Source organism: Chroicocephalus ridibundus, chromosome 6, assembly GCF_963924245.1.
Source record: "Chroicocephalus ridibundus chromosome 6, bChrRid1.1, whole genome shotgun sequence".
In the NCBI taxonomy this organism is placed as follows: domain Eukaryota; kingdom Metazoa; phylum Chordata; class Aves; order Charadriiformes; family Laridae; genus Chroicocephalus; species Chroicocephalus ridibundus.
The window spans coordinates 27,525,406-27,543,035 of record NC_086289.1 but is presented as its reverse complement, the minus strand read 5'-3'; the positions used below and the strand labels follow the sequence as shown (position 1 = coordinate 27,543,035).

General features: G+C 39.1%; 1 protein-coding gene across 7 annotated transcripts in view; it reads right to left on the bottom strand.

The window, feature by feature from the left end:
- ZMIZ1 (zinc finger MIZ-type containing 1) overlaps positions 1–17,630 on the bottom strand; it is a 352,580-nt gene that overhangs the window by 134,724 nt on the left and 200,226 nt on the right. For all 7 annotated transcript variants that reach the window (XM_063339621.1, XM_063339622.1, XM_063339620.1 and 4 more), the window contains one exon: positions 5,888–6,001. In XM_063339621.1, coding sequence (XP_063195691.1) covers positions 5,888–6,001 — 114 coding nt within the window. The remainder of the gene's footprint in view (positions 1–5,887; positions 6,002–17,630) is intronic.

Below are 17,630 nucleotides of genomic sequence, written 5' to 3'. Positions count from 1 at the left end.
ACTGTAGTGTTGATTTTTGGTTACACACCTTTCTGCATTTAACAGAATCAACCCAGCCAGGCATGAAGTCAATGTAGCAGCAGAGAGCCTTGTGAACACACCAGCATTAGCTCGACTTTGTTGGTTTTGCTGTCTGAGGCATCCTGTTACGGAAACTTGACATTGTTCAAAGATACTCTTCTTGGCTTTTTTTTTTTAAATATATATATTTTTAATCAATTATATTTTTCATTCTGTATCAGATGAGATAAAACAGATTTCTGTACCATGAAACTGAGAGCAGTTTTTTTTCTTAAAATGACCTAAAAAAAAAAATATCTCAGGAGTCTCAATTCCAGGATTTTCCAAAGAGAAATGCAATTCAAGATTATTGTACCTTGTATCAGGATCACTAAAACATGAACCTATAGCAGATACTTCCATCAGTTTAACACAGATGCTTGTTATTTAAGCAACTCTCTTCAGCAGTACAGAGATCCAGTAAGAGCTACAAGCAGCACCAAAGACTGAAATGAAATCCATACTCTTCAGACAGAGTACAACTAGGACTACAGCTTTGGTTGTTGTTATTCTTTTAATTTAAAGACAAATATTTTGTAAACAAACGTGTGTGAGTTTCTGACATCTGATGACTGAGGTAGACCCAACATCCGGAGAGGAAATCTAGAACATTAAGGTAGTGGGGGGAAAAAAAGGCATTTTTAATGACTATTTCAGCATAGCATTTTTGGACAGACTGGGGTAGGAAGTGCCATTTTTTGAATGGAAAGTGAGACTCAGGTCCTAACCATGGTGGTCACAAACACAGTTTTCACTAGATAAGCTCTGTTACGTTCAATGCTTTGGCCAAGAGCCAGCTCAGGTAAGCACACCCTGCTTATCTAAATTTCTCCTACTGTCCAAAACCGTCATGGTGATGGACTTTAATTTCTTAGACTAAGCCTGTGCTTCTCTCACCCTTTTATGTCTTATTTGGACGCACTGAAGAGCCCTGAAGAACGACGAACTTGGCGCCTTCTAACACTGAAGCACAGCAAGAGAACAAAGCAGTGCTTTTACCATCCTTTGCTGAAGACAAGTCTGTAAATATGTTTTGCTCTCAGCTGTCCCCTCATTTCCATTTTTGCTGCGGCATTATTTACATGTTAAACTGCTTGGCAAGAGCAGGCCTATGGGATGAGACTAGAGTCCGAGAAAAGGCAGAAAAGAGTGAGACACCCTTGTTCAACCAAACTAGGGTTGTTCTTTTTAACTTCTGTGTAGTAACCAAAGCTGTTTCTTTCAGAAGACAGTAAGGTAATGCCATTACAGTACGTTTTTAGAGAATTATATTTATCAAGAATGTTAGCCTTACCACAATATAATCTCATCCCAAAGTGCTTTGTAAACTGTGAATGCTAGAATCAGAAACAGTTTCAATCATAATAAAAACATAGCTATTTTTGTTTTGTGGAAAGCTGAGGTTATTTTAATCAACGCCCCGTACAAGAAATAGTGTTACATACCAAAGAACATGGAATCCATTGCAATTTCAATAATTTATAGAATCGATTTCCATTATAATTCAGTGTCCAGCCTACAGACAGTTATTTGATTTGAAAATAACTGCTGTTGAAAAATAACACCTAGCTTTCCTTGGCAAGTTAGAAGGGAGTTTATTGTCTCTGAGAAAGATGGTAATTTGTTTGCATGAGTTTCAAAGCTGTTTAAGGGAATCTTTCTCTAGCCTGTAGCTTGCAGGGAAGAAACCCTACCCCTCCCTCCTTGACTTTTTATTTATCTGTTGAAATGCATTTTCTTTATAGACTTACATTACCCACTCACTTTGGTGATTTTCTGTAATGGGTGAGCACAAAAAGGCAAGCCGTAGAATCAGTGTCTGCCAGAACTGTTTGAACATAATGGCGCTGCATGTGCAGTCACACACATTTTTGCCAGAAGGGGCACACCTTTTGGGACTTACTTCATGAAAACAATTTCTTTTTATAGCACAAGCCATAGGTTTATCCATGTACCCTAATAAACCTTTTTTCTTCAACTGTTTGCACTGCACAGAATTATTCCAGTTTTATTCATAGGCCTTGACAGCATTAGCCCAAGTTCTTTATCACAAACAGAAGTTATTTCACCTTTAAAAGAGCAATCATTTAAAAGATCCTATATAACAAACGTGAAGTATTTAACAAGATAAACAAAGCCTTTTTACATGCCTTATTAGACATCTCTCTGGTGAAATTTCAGCTGCTGCACCAAATCCTGAGTTCGTTCTTGAAATAAGAAAACCATTCCTATTATCCTGCATACAATGCCACTGGAGCCCATAGTAGCAAATATAACTCCAGTAATATCAAGTATTGCTGATACGTAAAAATTATTATCTACTGCTAATAGCCAGTATGTATACTGCGCACATCTGTTATCCTAAAAGAGAAAAAAAATCACCAAGGAAAAAAGAACACTAGAAATGTGTTGAGGTTCAACACATGCTGTGTAGCTAACTCATGAAATCTTCGAGTCATCAAGATTTCTGTAAGTGCCGGCATTACAATTTAAGCACAGAAAACCTGCTCTAACAGCCTATTCTATATGTCATTATCAAAACCAGTGATTCCACAAGTGAAGCTGGAAGCTTTTCTGCTGATGCCCAAGCAGAATATTTCTAAGACCATTCTTCTGCATCCATTCAGGGTGTGTTAGACTGGCAACAGGACTAAAAACATACTGGTGTTATAAAGTATACCAGATATTACTGACAGTGCCAACGAGAAGGTGGGGTGTAGGATAAACAGAACTACTTTCTAAGAACCACTTCTTAAATTAAAGCACAACTTCAAAATTTTGAGATTTTTTTTCCTTTTTATTAATAGGATTAAATCCAATTCGTTAATTTTTGCAAAAATATTACAGGTAAGACTTAAATGATGAAAAGAATCTGTTATACCAGAGGTACCATTAAATTGGGTATATACAAGAGGTCTGTTTTGATGCTCTGTCATTACATCTCATGCATTTAAACTTTGCAGTGTATGAATGGATGGTTAGCTCATTCCTGAGAGAGCTTGCCCTTCTGCAGTCATGGCATATTAATATATTTCAATCTGGATTAGTATATACCGTGTTATCCGCTAGTAGGATATGATGATTTCATAACCCTTGATGGTTCCAATACAGTTTACTATACCATTTTTTCCCTGGCCAGAGAGTTAACAGAACAGAATGTTATAAAAGAAAAAAATTATTCTGTACACCACAGAGGAGGAGCCTTATAGGCAAGCAAGCATTTTTAGTATTTGTAGGATTTCTGGATTAAATGCGCTTGCCTTTAGGAATCCACACAGCTCCAATGTTGTAAAGATGGCAGAGACTACTTGCTTTAAAACACATACCCAAAAATATGGAATTTTTAAGGGAATTTGTTTTTTAAGGCCATTTTAAAGATTGGCAAAATAAAACAACAATCCTGTTTTAGTGGCTGAAAGAATTTCATACTGATTTTTCATTTTTCTTTTAGCGTAATCCTCACAAAGAAGAACACTGACAAACTTTGTCAGCATTAAGAAAAAACTGGCTCTTGATAGTACAGAACATGCAGCTAAGCAAGCTAATGTCAAATTTACTCATGATATTCCAATATTTCAGCTACCTTTCACTTACTTGCAACTTTCTGAATAATTTCCCTGGAAACAGACAGAAGTTCTACCATGTTTATTAAATAAAGGTAGATAAGAACATTTTCCTGTAAGATGACAACAAGCCTCAATATCCACCTTTGCTATATTTTGAAGAAGAAAATATTATTTAGAAACAAGTTATATATAAGCAAGCTCAGACAGAAAGAATTTTTGTAAGGAGGAATAAAAAAAAAGAAAAAGAAGACCTTGCCCACTGTACTGCTGCGTATTAGGAATGTACAGGAAGTATCACACTCTTGGGCTACCACTATGTAGTTAAGCCTGTTTAATGGGAAGCAGGAAGAGGGATGTACACAGTGAGAAATTAAAGAATACCTTCCTTGGAGGGATTTTAAAATTAGGAATAAGAAAAGCACATTCATTGCAGTTTATATGCATTCTGCAAACCCTGTGTATTTATCTAACACAAAACAAGCCAACTGGTTAAGTTCCGTGTTTTTTTAATTCCTTGTTAGGAATATAATGAGGTTACAACACGTGATAAAGATGCTGCTGCCAGTCAGTCCTACACTGCAGATAGTGCTCTCTGAGAACAAGCTTGGGAAAGGGGGATTTCATGCCACCTTGTTCAGATTTCAGGGAGAAGTATGAAGCAAAGCAATACGTGCTGTTTAAATCTTAACAGTATTTATATAATAAGGATGTTTTTCTTTCTTTTTTGTCATAAGAAAGAGAGTATTTTCATTTCAAGAAACTCTGGTAGCCAAGTGTTGTGTATTTTACCTATTTTTCATGGAGCATTTCCTTCTCGCTTTCCCTATGCCCTGTGAAGACAGTGAATCACTAGCAGTCAGATCTTATTTTTACCCTGCACTTGGGCAGGGCTGCAGATCTGGTTATGTAGAAAGAAAAGACTGAAACAGCAGGGAAGTTGCAGGTCAGATTTACAATGTTCTAGCAGAGGTTTGCAGAGAAATACTGTGCACAGGCTGCCTAAATATACTTGAGCTGAAAGTCTCCTTTCCCAAATGCTAACCTGAAAATGCTAGCAAAGTTTTTAAAAAGTATAGATAAAACATGTTTATGGTCACATCAGATCCTATGTACGTTTTCTCATGACTGAGGTTATATATAACTTTTACTTCAAAGAGTATTAAATATCTTATCTTTGGACTCTACTAACATTTCTAACTTTCTTTAACTTTTTTTCCCCGATTGGAAGAATGATATGCACCTCCTTATATCATTCGATTTATTCTAACTTTTTACATAGAAATCTGAGGGATGCTATACACTTGAGCACATTAAGATGGAGCCATTCCTTAACATTTGGATTTCTGGCAACTAAATCTCAGTTATGGTGTCTTTTTGATATACAACAGCTACATAGTGCATGAGAATAATCCATGCACTTCTGCCCCCCAACAAATACAATGACGGTCTCCTCATTAATCATTTTAAAATTTTTATCTCCTTTGTGATTATTTGTTCATATCAATTTGTTCTGCAAATTGCAGTGAAGCTTTTGAAGACTCCTTCTCGAGTCAGAATTTAATTCTTCTGCAGACTTGACTCCACGTAACAATTTTGGACAAAACCCGCTGCATACACACTAAAATATATTTTCAATGCATTATAATGAAGTTGCTTTAGGAACTACAGTGGTCTTAATAAAGAGTGAATGGAACAAAAGCACTGAAGTCAATACAATTGTTGGAATTAGTATGTCAAGATTAGACCTGCAGTCAATATATGCAATAAAGTAAGCCAAACAGGCATGTCAGAAACATTGTTTAGCTGGAAGTACAGCATACTTCGGATAGAAGACAAGTAGTACTCCAGTCCCATCAAAACTGAGCAAAGGAAAATAAATGCCTAAAAAGTCCAGCAACTTCGTAAGAACACAGCTCAGTTAGCAATCTCAAACCGTGAAAATAAGTATCGTATGTACATATAAAGTAAAGTAGCCTGTGCATTTATAAGTAATCTAACTATAAATATTTTTCCCTTTTATGATTTAACTTCTTGCTCCTGTATTTTGCTTCCTGTTAAGTAATGGAGTCAAATAAACAATTGTTAGCATCTGGCTTCGCATGTTTAATATAAAATGACAAACACCACCCCCCCACCAAAATGCAGATTCTGAAAATCAGTTTTCTTTGTCCCTTGTCCCCCCATGTTCCCTTGTCCACAACAGACTGCATACAGTATAAAACGAAGTATAGGGACCAGCGCCACAGAAGGAGCAGACATACCGTCAAACAACCCATTAGGCTCTGCTCAAACGGTCTCTGGAAGGCTCTGGGGTCTCCGCACCAGTCCAGGAGCTCTGTTGCTGCATTATGGAAGTTTGCAGGGTTCTGTAAGTGCTGGAAAGGGAAGATGAAGCAACAGGGTAAATAAAATACACAAGGGCTGACATAGTCTTTTCTGCATCACATTAATGCAAAGTTTGGAAAATAGGAACAGCATTTGGAGACGCAAGACCTTAAACCGGTGAACACAGAAAATCCTACTTCGTTCTTATTAATACTTATGCAGATTTTCTAATTTTATGATATGAACCGTTTAGTTAGACACAAGCTGTAGCTGAAATACCAGAGCTCCCCTGAATTCCTTCCTCTATAACGTCACCTCTCCCATCTGCAAACCATAATGGATTCTACTCAGAAATCAAAACTGCCCAAGCCTAAATTGAGGGAAATTTCAGTCTTATGTTCACAGTCTTTGCCTTGGGCTTATGCCCCATTGTCGGGACACACCAGCACAGCCATGCCTTCCAACAATCAAGATTTTAATCTTTGCCTGCCAGCCAGGAGGCAAACACAACAGTCTCAGAAAATATCAGTAATTGAGCAAAGCAACACTTACTATACTGATCCTTTCTAGGAGCTTTAGTTTCTGTTCATTGTGATGTACCATCATGAGCAATTTGGGTGATGCCCTTTGGGATGATGAAAAGTGAGTGAAGTGCGGTGTCATACTACCATGGCCAAAAATGTTTTCACATCCACTGAAAGCACGTAGAAATTTCAGAGTGCAATCCTACTTTTCCTAAGGAGGCTGACACAATTTTGAGAGAAAAATCTGGGTTTATTTTGAAATTTGCATGGGTAATGCCATTTTTTTAACTATTATGTTCATCTCTGCCTTTGCACCCAACAACCTATAGTCCTGTTTTTAGAGGCATTTAGTAAACTTACCTGATACTATTATTCACACTGTTGTCCCTCACTCTGCTACATTGTGAAAGTATTCCAACATTTTAGCAGGAGCAGAGGGAGAGCACAGGAATGAAGGGATTCAATTTACATGAGTAATATTGCCACTAAATTCTCCAGTTCTCATGATGCTAGATGTTTTCAATGAATACTCCAGAAACAAGAAGAAAAGAGTGTATTTAGGAATTGTTGGTATCTTTTTAAATAGTGGTCTTATAATTCCTGGGATTGCTGAGAAAAACATGAAAATGAGATGAGCGTTTCATCTGGAAGGCACAAAACCCAAAGGCGTAATTTTTAAAATACATCATTATTTTTGAATCAGTTGCATAATTTGGGAAAACACGACTGCTCATTTCTAAGCATCTGGATTAATAATAATGTTCACAACCTATTTTTTCCCCTCTCATCCCCTCATGCCTGAGAAGCCACATGTATTAACTCTAAGACAAATGAAGGAAAAAAATTCCTCCCATGGCAGGTTTTGAGGAGTTCCCAGTCCATGAGCTTTTGGATCACGTTACTGTAATTCTTATTCAAGGAAGGCTTTTGGTCAGAGGCCTTGTTTTAACAAGAGATGACTGACATGTGGGGCACAGATTTTTAAAACAGTAGTAGAATTTGAAAAAGCAGACAGGCATTATGCAATGCAGTTTTCTTCCTGTGCTCTACAAGCACTGACTACAGCTCACGCTACCATCCAGTTTGATAGCTTCACCTAGGCTGCATTTCAGAACAACACTGCTTTGCCAGCTGATCATCTAGTTGTTGGAGGAGTTAAACTATTGCATATACAAATTAAAGAGAAGAATCCAAGTAAATAAACATAAGCAGCCATATTTTAAGGCTTCTCGTAAAAAAAAAGGCCCATGAACAGAGCCAGCAGTTTGGGTTATGAATGTTATAAGTAAAAGGATGCCTTTTTGAAGGCTTCATTTAATCCTCCAGAGAAGTGACTGTCTGACACCAAACCTCTCAGTGTACACTCCTCCTTCCGCACGCCACTTTCATCTGCAGGGGAAACAGAAGTTGGTTCAAACCCCTCTACAACAGCATATGTAAGCTCTGCTGCTGTCGAATATATGACTTCCAGAAGGAAAGAAAGGTGCATAAGCTGGTGAGAAAATCGCACCATACTGAACACATACCGCACAGGTAGGACACAGTCACAGATCTCTCAGTAGGGAAAAAAAAACAAACCCCAAACCCCTTCCACACAGAAACAACGTAAGGAAAAATTCACCGAAAGCTACTCAGTTCTGTACTTGAAATAGTCTTTAATAATCCTTCCATCCTTGTGAAATGAATTGAGATCTGCTGATGAAAAGCCCTAAATAAGAGCTAGATGCTATTTATTTTCACCAGTGTTGCCATGTGCCAGCTACACGCATGACAACTTCCACTAATGCTTACAATGAAATATCCCCATTGAGAAGCAGAAATTATACTTGAATTAGAACAGTTTTTATAGGTTTAGACTAACAAATGAAATGCAGGGGAGGGATTGGAACACCTCTCTTATGAAGAAAGGCTGAGGGATTTGGGTCTCTTTAGTCTGGAAAAAAGACGGCTGAGGGGGGACCTTATCAACACTTATAAATACTTAAAGGGTGGGTGTCAGGAGGATGGGACCAGGATCTTTTCAGTGGTGTCCGGGGACAGGACAAGAGGTAATGGGCACAAACTTGAGCATAGGAAGTTCCACCTAAACATGAGGAGGAACTTCTTTACTTTGAGGGTGGCAGAGCACTGGAACAGGCTGCCCAGAGAGGTGGTGGAGTCTCCAACTCTGGAGACATTCAAAACCCGCCTGGATGCGTTCCTGTGCAACCTGCTCTGGGTGAATCTGCTCTGGCAGGGGGGTTGGGCTAGATGATCTCCAGACGTCCCTTCCAACCCCTACCATTCTGTGATTCTGTGATCTTAGCCATGTGCTTAATTTTCAGTTTAGCACCACATAATGCCAATTTCTACTTACCATGACACCACTGAAAAGCAGTATCCCTTTCCTAGGGTAAAGGTCCAACATATATTAAATTTGCACTTTCCTGTGGAAGAAAAGGCTCCTTCTACTTGCCTGTGTCAAAGCAGGGGTGACCTCAACAACTTGATTTAATTGTTTGTTCTGTAACTCTCCATTAAGTTGCTTCACTGCATCAGGACAGAACACTGAGGCACACTATCATAACCTACTTCTTAAAAACAGAGAGGGTGCTGAAATCCTAACTTCTTAAATGCAACTGTGCCACTGAAACCAATTTAGAAGCCCATTCGGTAAGGTAAGAAATTCTATTAGTTCCATTATAGGCTAAAAAGCCCCCGACAAACCATAAGAAGCAGCTGTCAGAACACCAGTGGTTTCCATCTCTGGGGAGTGGCCTTGAGTAGTTTCCAAGATGAGAGAAAAGTTAGTCCTGCAGGGACACTTCTTGCAATGTCACACACAGTTCCATTTGGGACATATTTCTCACAGCTTTCTGACTTTCTTAATATTTTTAAATTAAGGTTCTCCTCCAATTTTTCTTTTTCAGATTGCAGAGGGCAAGGTTACTTTTGTGAAAAACAGAGAGAAGATCCAACATGAATCAAAGCATGAAGGCAGGTGCAATTCCTTCCCTCAGTTACACAAGAGGACATTACAAATGCCTACTGTAATTTTTTATTTATTGACAGCTTAAACACTGCACCCAAAGCAAAAAGCCCCAATGTCATTCACAGCCTTGCAACAAAACGCCTGCTTGGGAAGACTATTACAACTACTATGTTCATTGAACAAGAAATTCAAGAGATTTTTCTCAGCTCTCGATCCAAGAACAGAAGTACAAAACAAAGCTTATGCCAGATACATCCATCAGCTTTGTTGTGAAGCATTTCCCATGCATGGCTCCATCCTCTTCAACAGAAATTATTGGCAGCATTTTGACAGAAGCAAGGCGTGTGCCTGAAGAGTCTAGTCTGAAACTGTGCTTCATGTAAACAAGGCAAAGAAGATAAATCACCTCATTAATAGATGCTTTAGAAAAAAGTGACAACGAGCCAGACCTAGCTATGACACACCTTGGTGTATCTTCAAAGCTGCTAGTGAAGGGCCACCTAACTCCACCATGCTTGCAAGCAACAGTGTTTTCAACGAGTAAAGAGGATTTGTATAAATAAAATCTGAAGCAGAGATGAATAAGGCCAATAAACTGAATGAATCAGTTATTTACCAGATTGCTTTTAGAATTATCTGCTTTTTAGAAGGCTATTAGTGAAACACGACAATTTCTATTATTTCAAAACCTAAGAAAATTTTCAGCATAATCATTTATAACTCTAAAAACATAAGATTTCCTTAGCCTGAATGGAACAGAAATCACAGAAATACTTGATGCATGTGAGTGTATCATTATTGCAGGGATCACCAGGTGGTGCTTTGAAGAGACAGTCTCTCAGAGTCATTTATTTTTGGTCTTGGAAGGAATCTTGTGTTCTTTGTAGCACTTCAATTAACAGTCTGGTGTAGGGGGACGGACAAAACAGCAAAGGACTTTGCGCTCCATTTTACTGTGTCCAACAAGAGCAAATTGTACCAGCAGAGCCCCATTCTGAGGACTGGGCTGACATTTGGGCTGGATTCCAGGGAAGACAGGAACATCTACCTGCTGCTCGTGACCACCTCCGGCTTCAGTTTCATTTACGCGAAGAACAGGCCATCTTAGTAAATTACAGTGGACATACAGGCAGAGGATGCAGGTATATTGGAACTCAAGTTCATTAGCTTTCACAGCAACTGTCACATACAAAAGCTGATGTGCAGCAATTTTTGATACAAACATTTCAAAATACAGCTGTTTCTCAAAATTGTGACTCCCTTCCAATTAGGCTGTGATCAAAAAGTCTTGATATACAATAAAACTCTGCAATGGGCCCAAAAGTATAAGCCTCATCCCACATATGAATTCAGGCACCTATGAGTGAAATAGGCATATGTAATAAAGATCTTATTTTTTAAAAGGATACTAAAGCACAATCGAGTACTTTCAGTCTACACACCCACACCAAAGTGGGTGCAAACCACTTCCTGCAACCAAAGACTCAATATGATTTTAGAGACAGAAACCAATTATCCACGTTGAAATATGGCAAGGACTACAGCCTTATCTCCTCTAAATATAGAAGACTGCAACCCAGATGTACACTCATGTATCTTAGACAGAACAGTCTAGTAAGTAATGGAAGAGTAACAGTCGAAATTAAGAGCAATTACAGAGGGTTAATGTTATCTCACACACACATCAAGAAATGCTAACATGACAGCAATGGTATGGAAAGCGAATCATTTAAACATGGAATCCATATGTTCCAGTTTGTTGCTATAGAAAACAAATGTAGAATTTCAATTTACAAATGACATCTCTCGTGGGGGATTTTTTTCTCTCTTTTCTGTGGAATACATCAGACTGAAGGCACAGACCTAATTTGCCACAACTTAACCTATTCAAAATGAGATGTCATGCAAATAAGTTTTTGAGCAGCAAACTGCTTAACTATGCTAAACAAGTTATTGCATTTATTTACGTGATGTCGCACCAAATTATGAAGGCTGACTCAAGTTGTCTGTTTATTTTGCCGAGTTACGTCTGCTGTGTGTCTCACTCCTTGATTTAATTGAGCTGCTGAAGATAATATAACTTATCACACAGACACTGTGCCATGTTGCTAGATTCTAGGTTAATTAACAGTAGCCTACAGTCACTGAATTTCTCACATGGTTAGCCACTTGGACCCTGTCTATTGCCTAGCTTCACTAATCGACAAGTCTGGGAATTTTACATTAGCAACAGAATACACTAGCAACACACAGAGCTTTTGACTGCACAGAAAAAAAAAACACAGCTAGACGGCAGGTAGCCTTTTGTTCACTCTGAAATTAACCCGTTCCTACACACCACGTGGCAAGGCTGCACGCTTGGCAAAGCTTCTGGTACTCCAGCTGGGGAAATTAAATTCAGGAGGCAGCTGCTCTCCTGCAGGACAGAAAGCTGGGGCTGCTGTTCCGCAAGTACTGCCAGCTAATGCTAGCACTGGCGGCTGCCAGCCCTGAAAGGCTCCTGCCTCCCACGGCTCTGCCTTCTCCTGCGCAGCACCAGAGGATGCATGGCTGCATGGTGAACCGGCCTCATCCTATACTAATAATTTTATCTGCACTAGCTGAAATGGCTAAATGCCGAAATGGCTAAATGCCAAAATGGCATGCGGTGCAGCTCCTTGAACCTTAGCACTACAGGGGAGCTAGCAGCAGTGTGTACCATTCCAGTGGCAGGCCACTCAGGAGCTCATAGGAATAGCCATGGGTCACCTTTTCATGCCAGTACCAGACTGAAGCTGACCTAAAACTAAGGATATATTTTCTTGATATGCTTAGTCTCATGGCAGGCTGCCCTGGAGAGCTTCTTCCCCAAACTGTATACTTCCACCACTTTCGGTGCATCAGACCACACTTGCTGTTCTGACTGTGAACTAACTTCCCAAATACTGATTTTCAGTCATCACTTACAGTGAGATTCCTCACGTGACCACACAATCATTAGACTTGACTCAAAGAAGCTGTCAGCAAACAAGAGGTAGGGCTGGGAAAGTACCAGGACTCTGCTCTCAGCAGCCCACACGTTGGATTAAACGCATCATGAAACTTCTCCCGAAGGTGGAGCTATACCATCAATGTCAGAGGAAGACAAAGTTAAGGTAGCAGTACAAATACTCCTCCTGCTTAACAACGCCCCACCTTTTTAAAATAATGGTATTTTCAGTTATTTCAACCTAGAGAAATATTTTTTTGATATTAATATTCCTTGTTATTCTCCAGAAAACACAATGCACATACGAAGAGAGGTGCCAAAAGGAAATAATGATTTTTAGTGTTCTGATATTGCACATATTTACTCTGGGGTTAATCCTCAGACTTCAGCCAAGTTATTCCTAGTTTAGACACCAGGTTCATCTATGAGTTCTGCAAAACCTCGCAACAGGTCCAGAATTTCAAGTGATATAAAACCCACTATGAAACTCATCTTTTCCAAATGATGGGCCAGATATTCAGCATGACATCAGTTTTGCATAGACCTCGTGACATTTGAAATGCATGTATACAACTCTGAAGTTCACATGATCTGCTTGCTATTTGCAGCTGCTGGCATGCAGGTTTTCAAGCCTTTCTCCACAACAATGGAATTAAATTCTCACATGGTTGTAAAATCTAGGAATTTAAAAGCAAAGAAAACATACAGCAGTTATTGAGCTTCATATATAAAAATAAGGATGCTCAAAACTATTAATGTAGAAATTTAGGAACTAAATCGATTGATATTGGTTGAGGAAGGAGCTGACCTACACTTTTCCATGCCTAGATGACTTTTCTAACTTTGGTGCATAACCACTCCGGCCCTTGAGAGACAGGATTTGGTGTCTAGGTCCTTTGGCACATTCTGCAAGGCAATTTAGACTTTTTTTTTCTCTATCTTAATATTCATCCAGACATACCTACAATCACATGTAATGAAAAATGCACTGCCGTACTGAAAGGGGGCAAAAAGGAGAGTAGGAAAGAAAGGAACCTGGAAAGGGAAGGGAGAGGGAGAACAGAACGATTACGTACCCTTCAACTGAAACAACCCAGGAGCAGAATTACTGTGGTCCTGCATGTTGGGCAAAGGGCGTCCAGCTTCCTAAGGAAAACTAATCACGTATCTAAAGAATGTAAACAGGATTCCTGGTCAGACACGCTTGACACAGCATAACCAAGAGGAGACAAGGCCAGTCTCTGTGTATTACTCAGCACACAACTATGTTCCTACTAGACCTAAATTTGATAGCTCGCTCAGCACCACAAGCAAGTAGTAGAGGGCCTGCAAATCCGCAAGGGTCATTTGCTGTAAAACATTAATAGAGCCTTTATTACATTAAGAGCTGAGCAGGCTCCGTGGGCGATCCCAACCACGAGCCCCTCTCCTCCTCCTGTGCACAGGCCTCTACTTCAAATCCCCATCCACCAAGAATTGTCTCTCTCCCTGGCGTGCCCTCCACTGCCTGCAACAGAGCTCAGGGGGTACTACAGAAATACAGGACATGAACTGAGGATATGCTTTAAATGTAAAAAATACCGTAAATGGAAATAAGCGGTTTCTTTATGGTTTTGGTGTTTTGTTGTTGTTTTATTTTTTTTTACAGACAAGTGTGATTATACAGATGCCTTATCCACAAGCAGCTATACTCAGTATATTAAAAACTCATCTGCAATCAAGACTCAAAACAAATGGTCTTTTTCTTTTTCAAGAGGATAGAGGGGAGCATTGAGCTATTAGCTATTTTCTGTCTTTTGGGAGTGTGATTTTTGTTTATCTGAATATGGTTATATATAGTTCAATTCTCTACAGGCCCTTTCAATATCAAAGATTGTTTTATTTATAAAAAAATTAAAAGGCTCAAGCTGTGCATTTTGTATTCGGATAATCCCCCCCTCCCAATTTAGTGTTTGGGAGATTGAGAGATCCCTAATTAATAGAATTATCTTGCACTTACACGGCTCATTCCATCAGAAGCTTTATAAATATTTTATTAAGCTCACATTTTGAGAAGCACTAGATAGAGAGAGAGAGAGATTAAAACCATGTTAGCCATACCTACTTATAAAGAACAGAATGAAAGGGAGCCACGTTTGCTCCATTTGTCCACTGCAGCTTCATTTTCCAAGGAAAACAGTAAATACTGAGCAAAGATCAGCACCTACTTATCAGATGTTTTAACTACATGAAAATACTGGATAAGATGAGTGGGGGAGTGAACACTAAAGACAGAAGATCACATGCTAAACAAATGAGAAAAAGACAAAAAAAACCCAACCCACAAGTATCACTGAACTGCAAAAAAGCAAGTTGCCCAGTTGTGAGCTGTAAGGGAACAAAACCTGTACCAATGCAGATTTCCATTGATGCTTCTCTCATACAGTTTTAATATAAAGTGTGTGTATAAATCAGTATTGGTTTCAGAAAAGGTGAATACCTGGTAATTGAATAGCCTTGTTCTGCTCCCTGGATCTCCTATACCATGAGGTCTGTGAGGAAGATTGTGCATCTATGCGCATGTGCTGGAGGAAAGATATTGCAACCTTGGTTTGTCCATTAGTTTTACGTAAGTGTTAGAGATGGATTCAACATCCTGATCCTCAAGCACTATACACAGAAGATAGAAGAGCTAAAATAAGAATCACTTACTCCCTAGCTCTGCTGATCAGAATTACATTGCCATCTTCCTGCTCTGCACCTTTCATATCTACATAATGCAGTATATTTATGATATACTTTGATACAACTTTGTGTTATAAAAGGGAACATGAAGCAAATTAAACTTCTCTTGTCACAAACCCTTCTACTGCTGTTCAAACCCACTCTCCCCTGCCCGAGGAAACTGTGACTTAGGGGTCTAAAGGCTGTGATCCAGATCTCACTGAAGATGGAAATGGGGGCACATTAGTGGCCATATGTCTTTTTGTTAATCTATCAATAGATGGAACAGCAGCGCCCAGTCCAATCTTTGTACTTTTCTTACCACCAGCACCCGGACGGCTGTTATGCCCGCTGAGAGCACTGAGAACAGTACAGTTTGCAAAAGACGCAAAATAATCAGAGGGCTCTGAATTGTATTTCCTTAATCACTCATGAAGAGTGATTTTATGGGAAAAAAAGTCAAGAAACAAAGGTACAACTGTTTGTCCTTTCTCTAAGGCCATGCTCAGTGATGCAAGGCTCCAATCTACCTTTAAATTTGCAATTACAGCTCAACTGAATTATGAAATCAGTTTGCCTAACCAGTTCACTCACTCTTCTTGGCAACTGAAACAAGCCATTTTCCATTAGTATCACCCTGTCATAACATGCTAGCATAAGGTGTCTCTATATGTGATTACAGCAACTATGCTGGGCCTTCTTTAGCTTTATCATTCCAATAGAAAGTAACGATACAGGAACTTTCTTCTCTAACGCCCTCATGATTTTCAGCTAGTAGGTTCAGTCGTAAATATCTCAACATATCAAGGAGTTAATTTTCTCAAACCAGTGGCCATGCCCTTTCCCTTAGAATGCTACTGTTAAATGCTAAATGTTAAATGCTAATGTTTTAAAGACATTAATGAAGTATTACAACATCTCTTTACTGGAAGATTACTGTCAATATTGCATCTTTTAAAGAGAAATAATGCTACCCAAGAGTATAAAGTGAGTTGATGGCAAGGAGGGGGTGGCGGGGGGGGAGCACCAACTCAAATTTCTCTGACTTATGTACTGAACCAACTTTAAAAAAATGCATTTCAAATAAATACCTTTATTCATTTTCTAAATTTCAGGAGAATAAATGCACTGATTTTGAAAAATAACCAATGGTCTTCAATATACTCGGTGAAACAGCAGCACATTTGTTGGACTCATTTTGTTTTCCAATTAATTTTTTTGACTCGTTGAAGTAATTTACTCACTGACTGTGCTTTTTATAGCACTTTTAATCAACTGATTTAATCTTTATTATTTTAATCTCTAAATCTATGCAGAGATAAAATCTCAAGGTGACTATTTAAAATGACCACTACGTGAACTGATACCACTGTGGAAGATGTAAAATTCACATGACCTATTCTCATGGGTCCTACCAGCCAGCTAGATGTCACTGACATATTTCAAAGTCAAAAGGAAAAATGCTTCCCCATACATCTTTTTCATTTGCACATGCTTACAAAACTGTCTGCAGCTCATGCTTTGTGACATGCCTATGGACGACGTTAATGGCTCTACTTGCGTAGTGCACACAAGCAATAGGGAGCAAACACCACCAGTGAGGAGTGGTGTTCCTTCAGTAGATGATGCTAGAGGTCTGCACAGCTCAAGGCTCTTGATATTAACAGTACTATCACCATTTCAATCAACTTTTTAAAAAACACCTTCTGCTTTTACAAACAAGTACAACAGTCCTTATGCGCAAATGCTGTGTAAGTCATACCTGCTACGCATTTGCTGTTGCACTAATGCGGAAGGAACTCAAGTAGCAACCACATACGTATGAAGGAAGAGCCAGAAATGGCATGACAGAATCTAGAGACGCGTTGCCAGCTATTTCACATGCTCACTACAGAGTTTGACCCAGCTGCTGACAAAAAAAGATTTCCTATGCTCACCTGACACCGAGGTGACACCACGGATCCAACTTACAAATTTCTAGAATTTTCACATGTTCATCCTTATTTAACAATAGGCAATTTTAAGCAATAGGCCAGATTAATTAGTTGCATTGAAAAGATTATTTCTTTTCTAAATACTATGGATACTAGAAGTTTTATATATAAGTTTAAAACATACATATTTTCCTTTTTGAAAACAGTTAAGAATAGTAACATCCCAGCCCTCGAGGGCAGGTGCTGCAGTGAAACAAGCAGCAGAACTGGGAAGAAGTGTACCCACACGAATTTTACCAGCCCACCTCAAAAGATGATGGGTTATATTCCACCCACTGGAATCTCCTCAGAGAAACAAACCAGACAAATGCTGTAAGCATCAAGAAGGTGCTCTCTTCCCCCTCCCTTCCAGAAGTGCTTCTAGCACTTTCCCTCTTTGCTGTTTCCCTTGTGGCTTCACTGCCTGAGCCAGAGCAGTCCATACCAGGATGCAGGATCTAACAGGGCAGGAATGTTGATTGACAAGTCTCTAAATGGACTAGAGGAGCCAGGAAAGCTGGTCTGCTGTCAGTTTTTCCT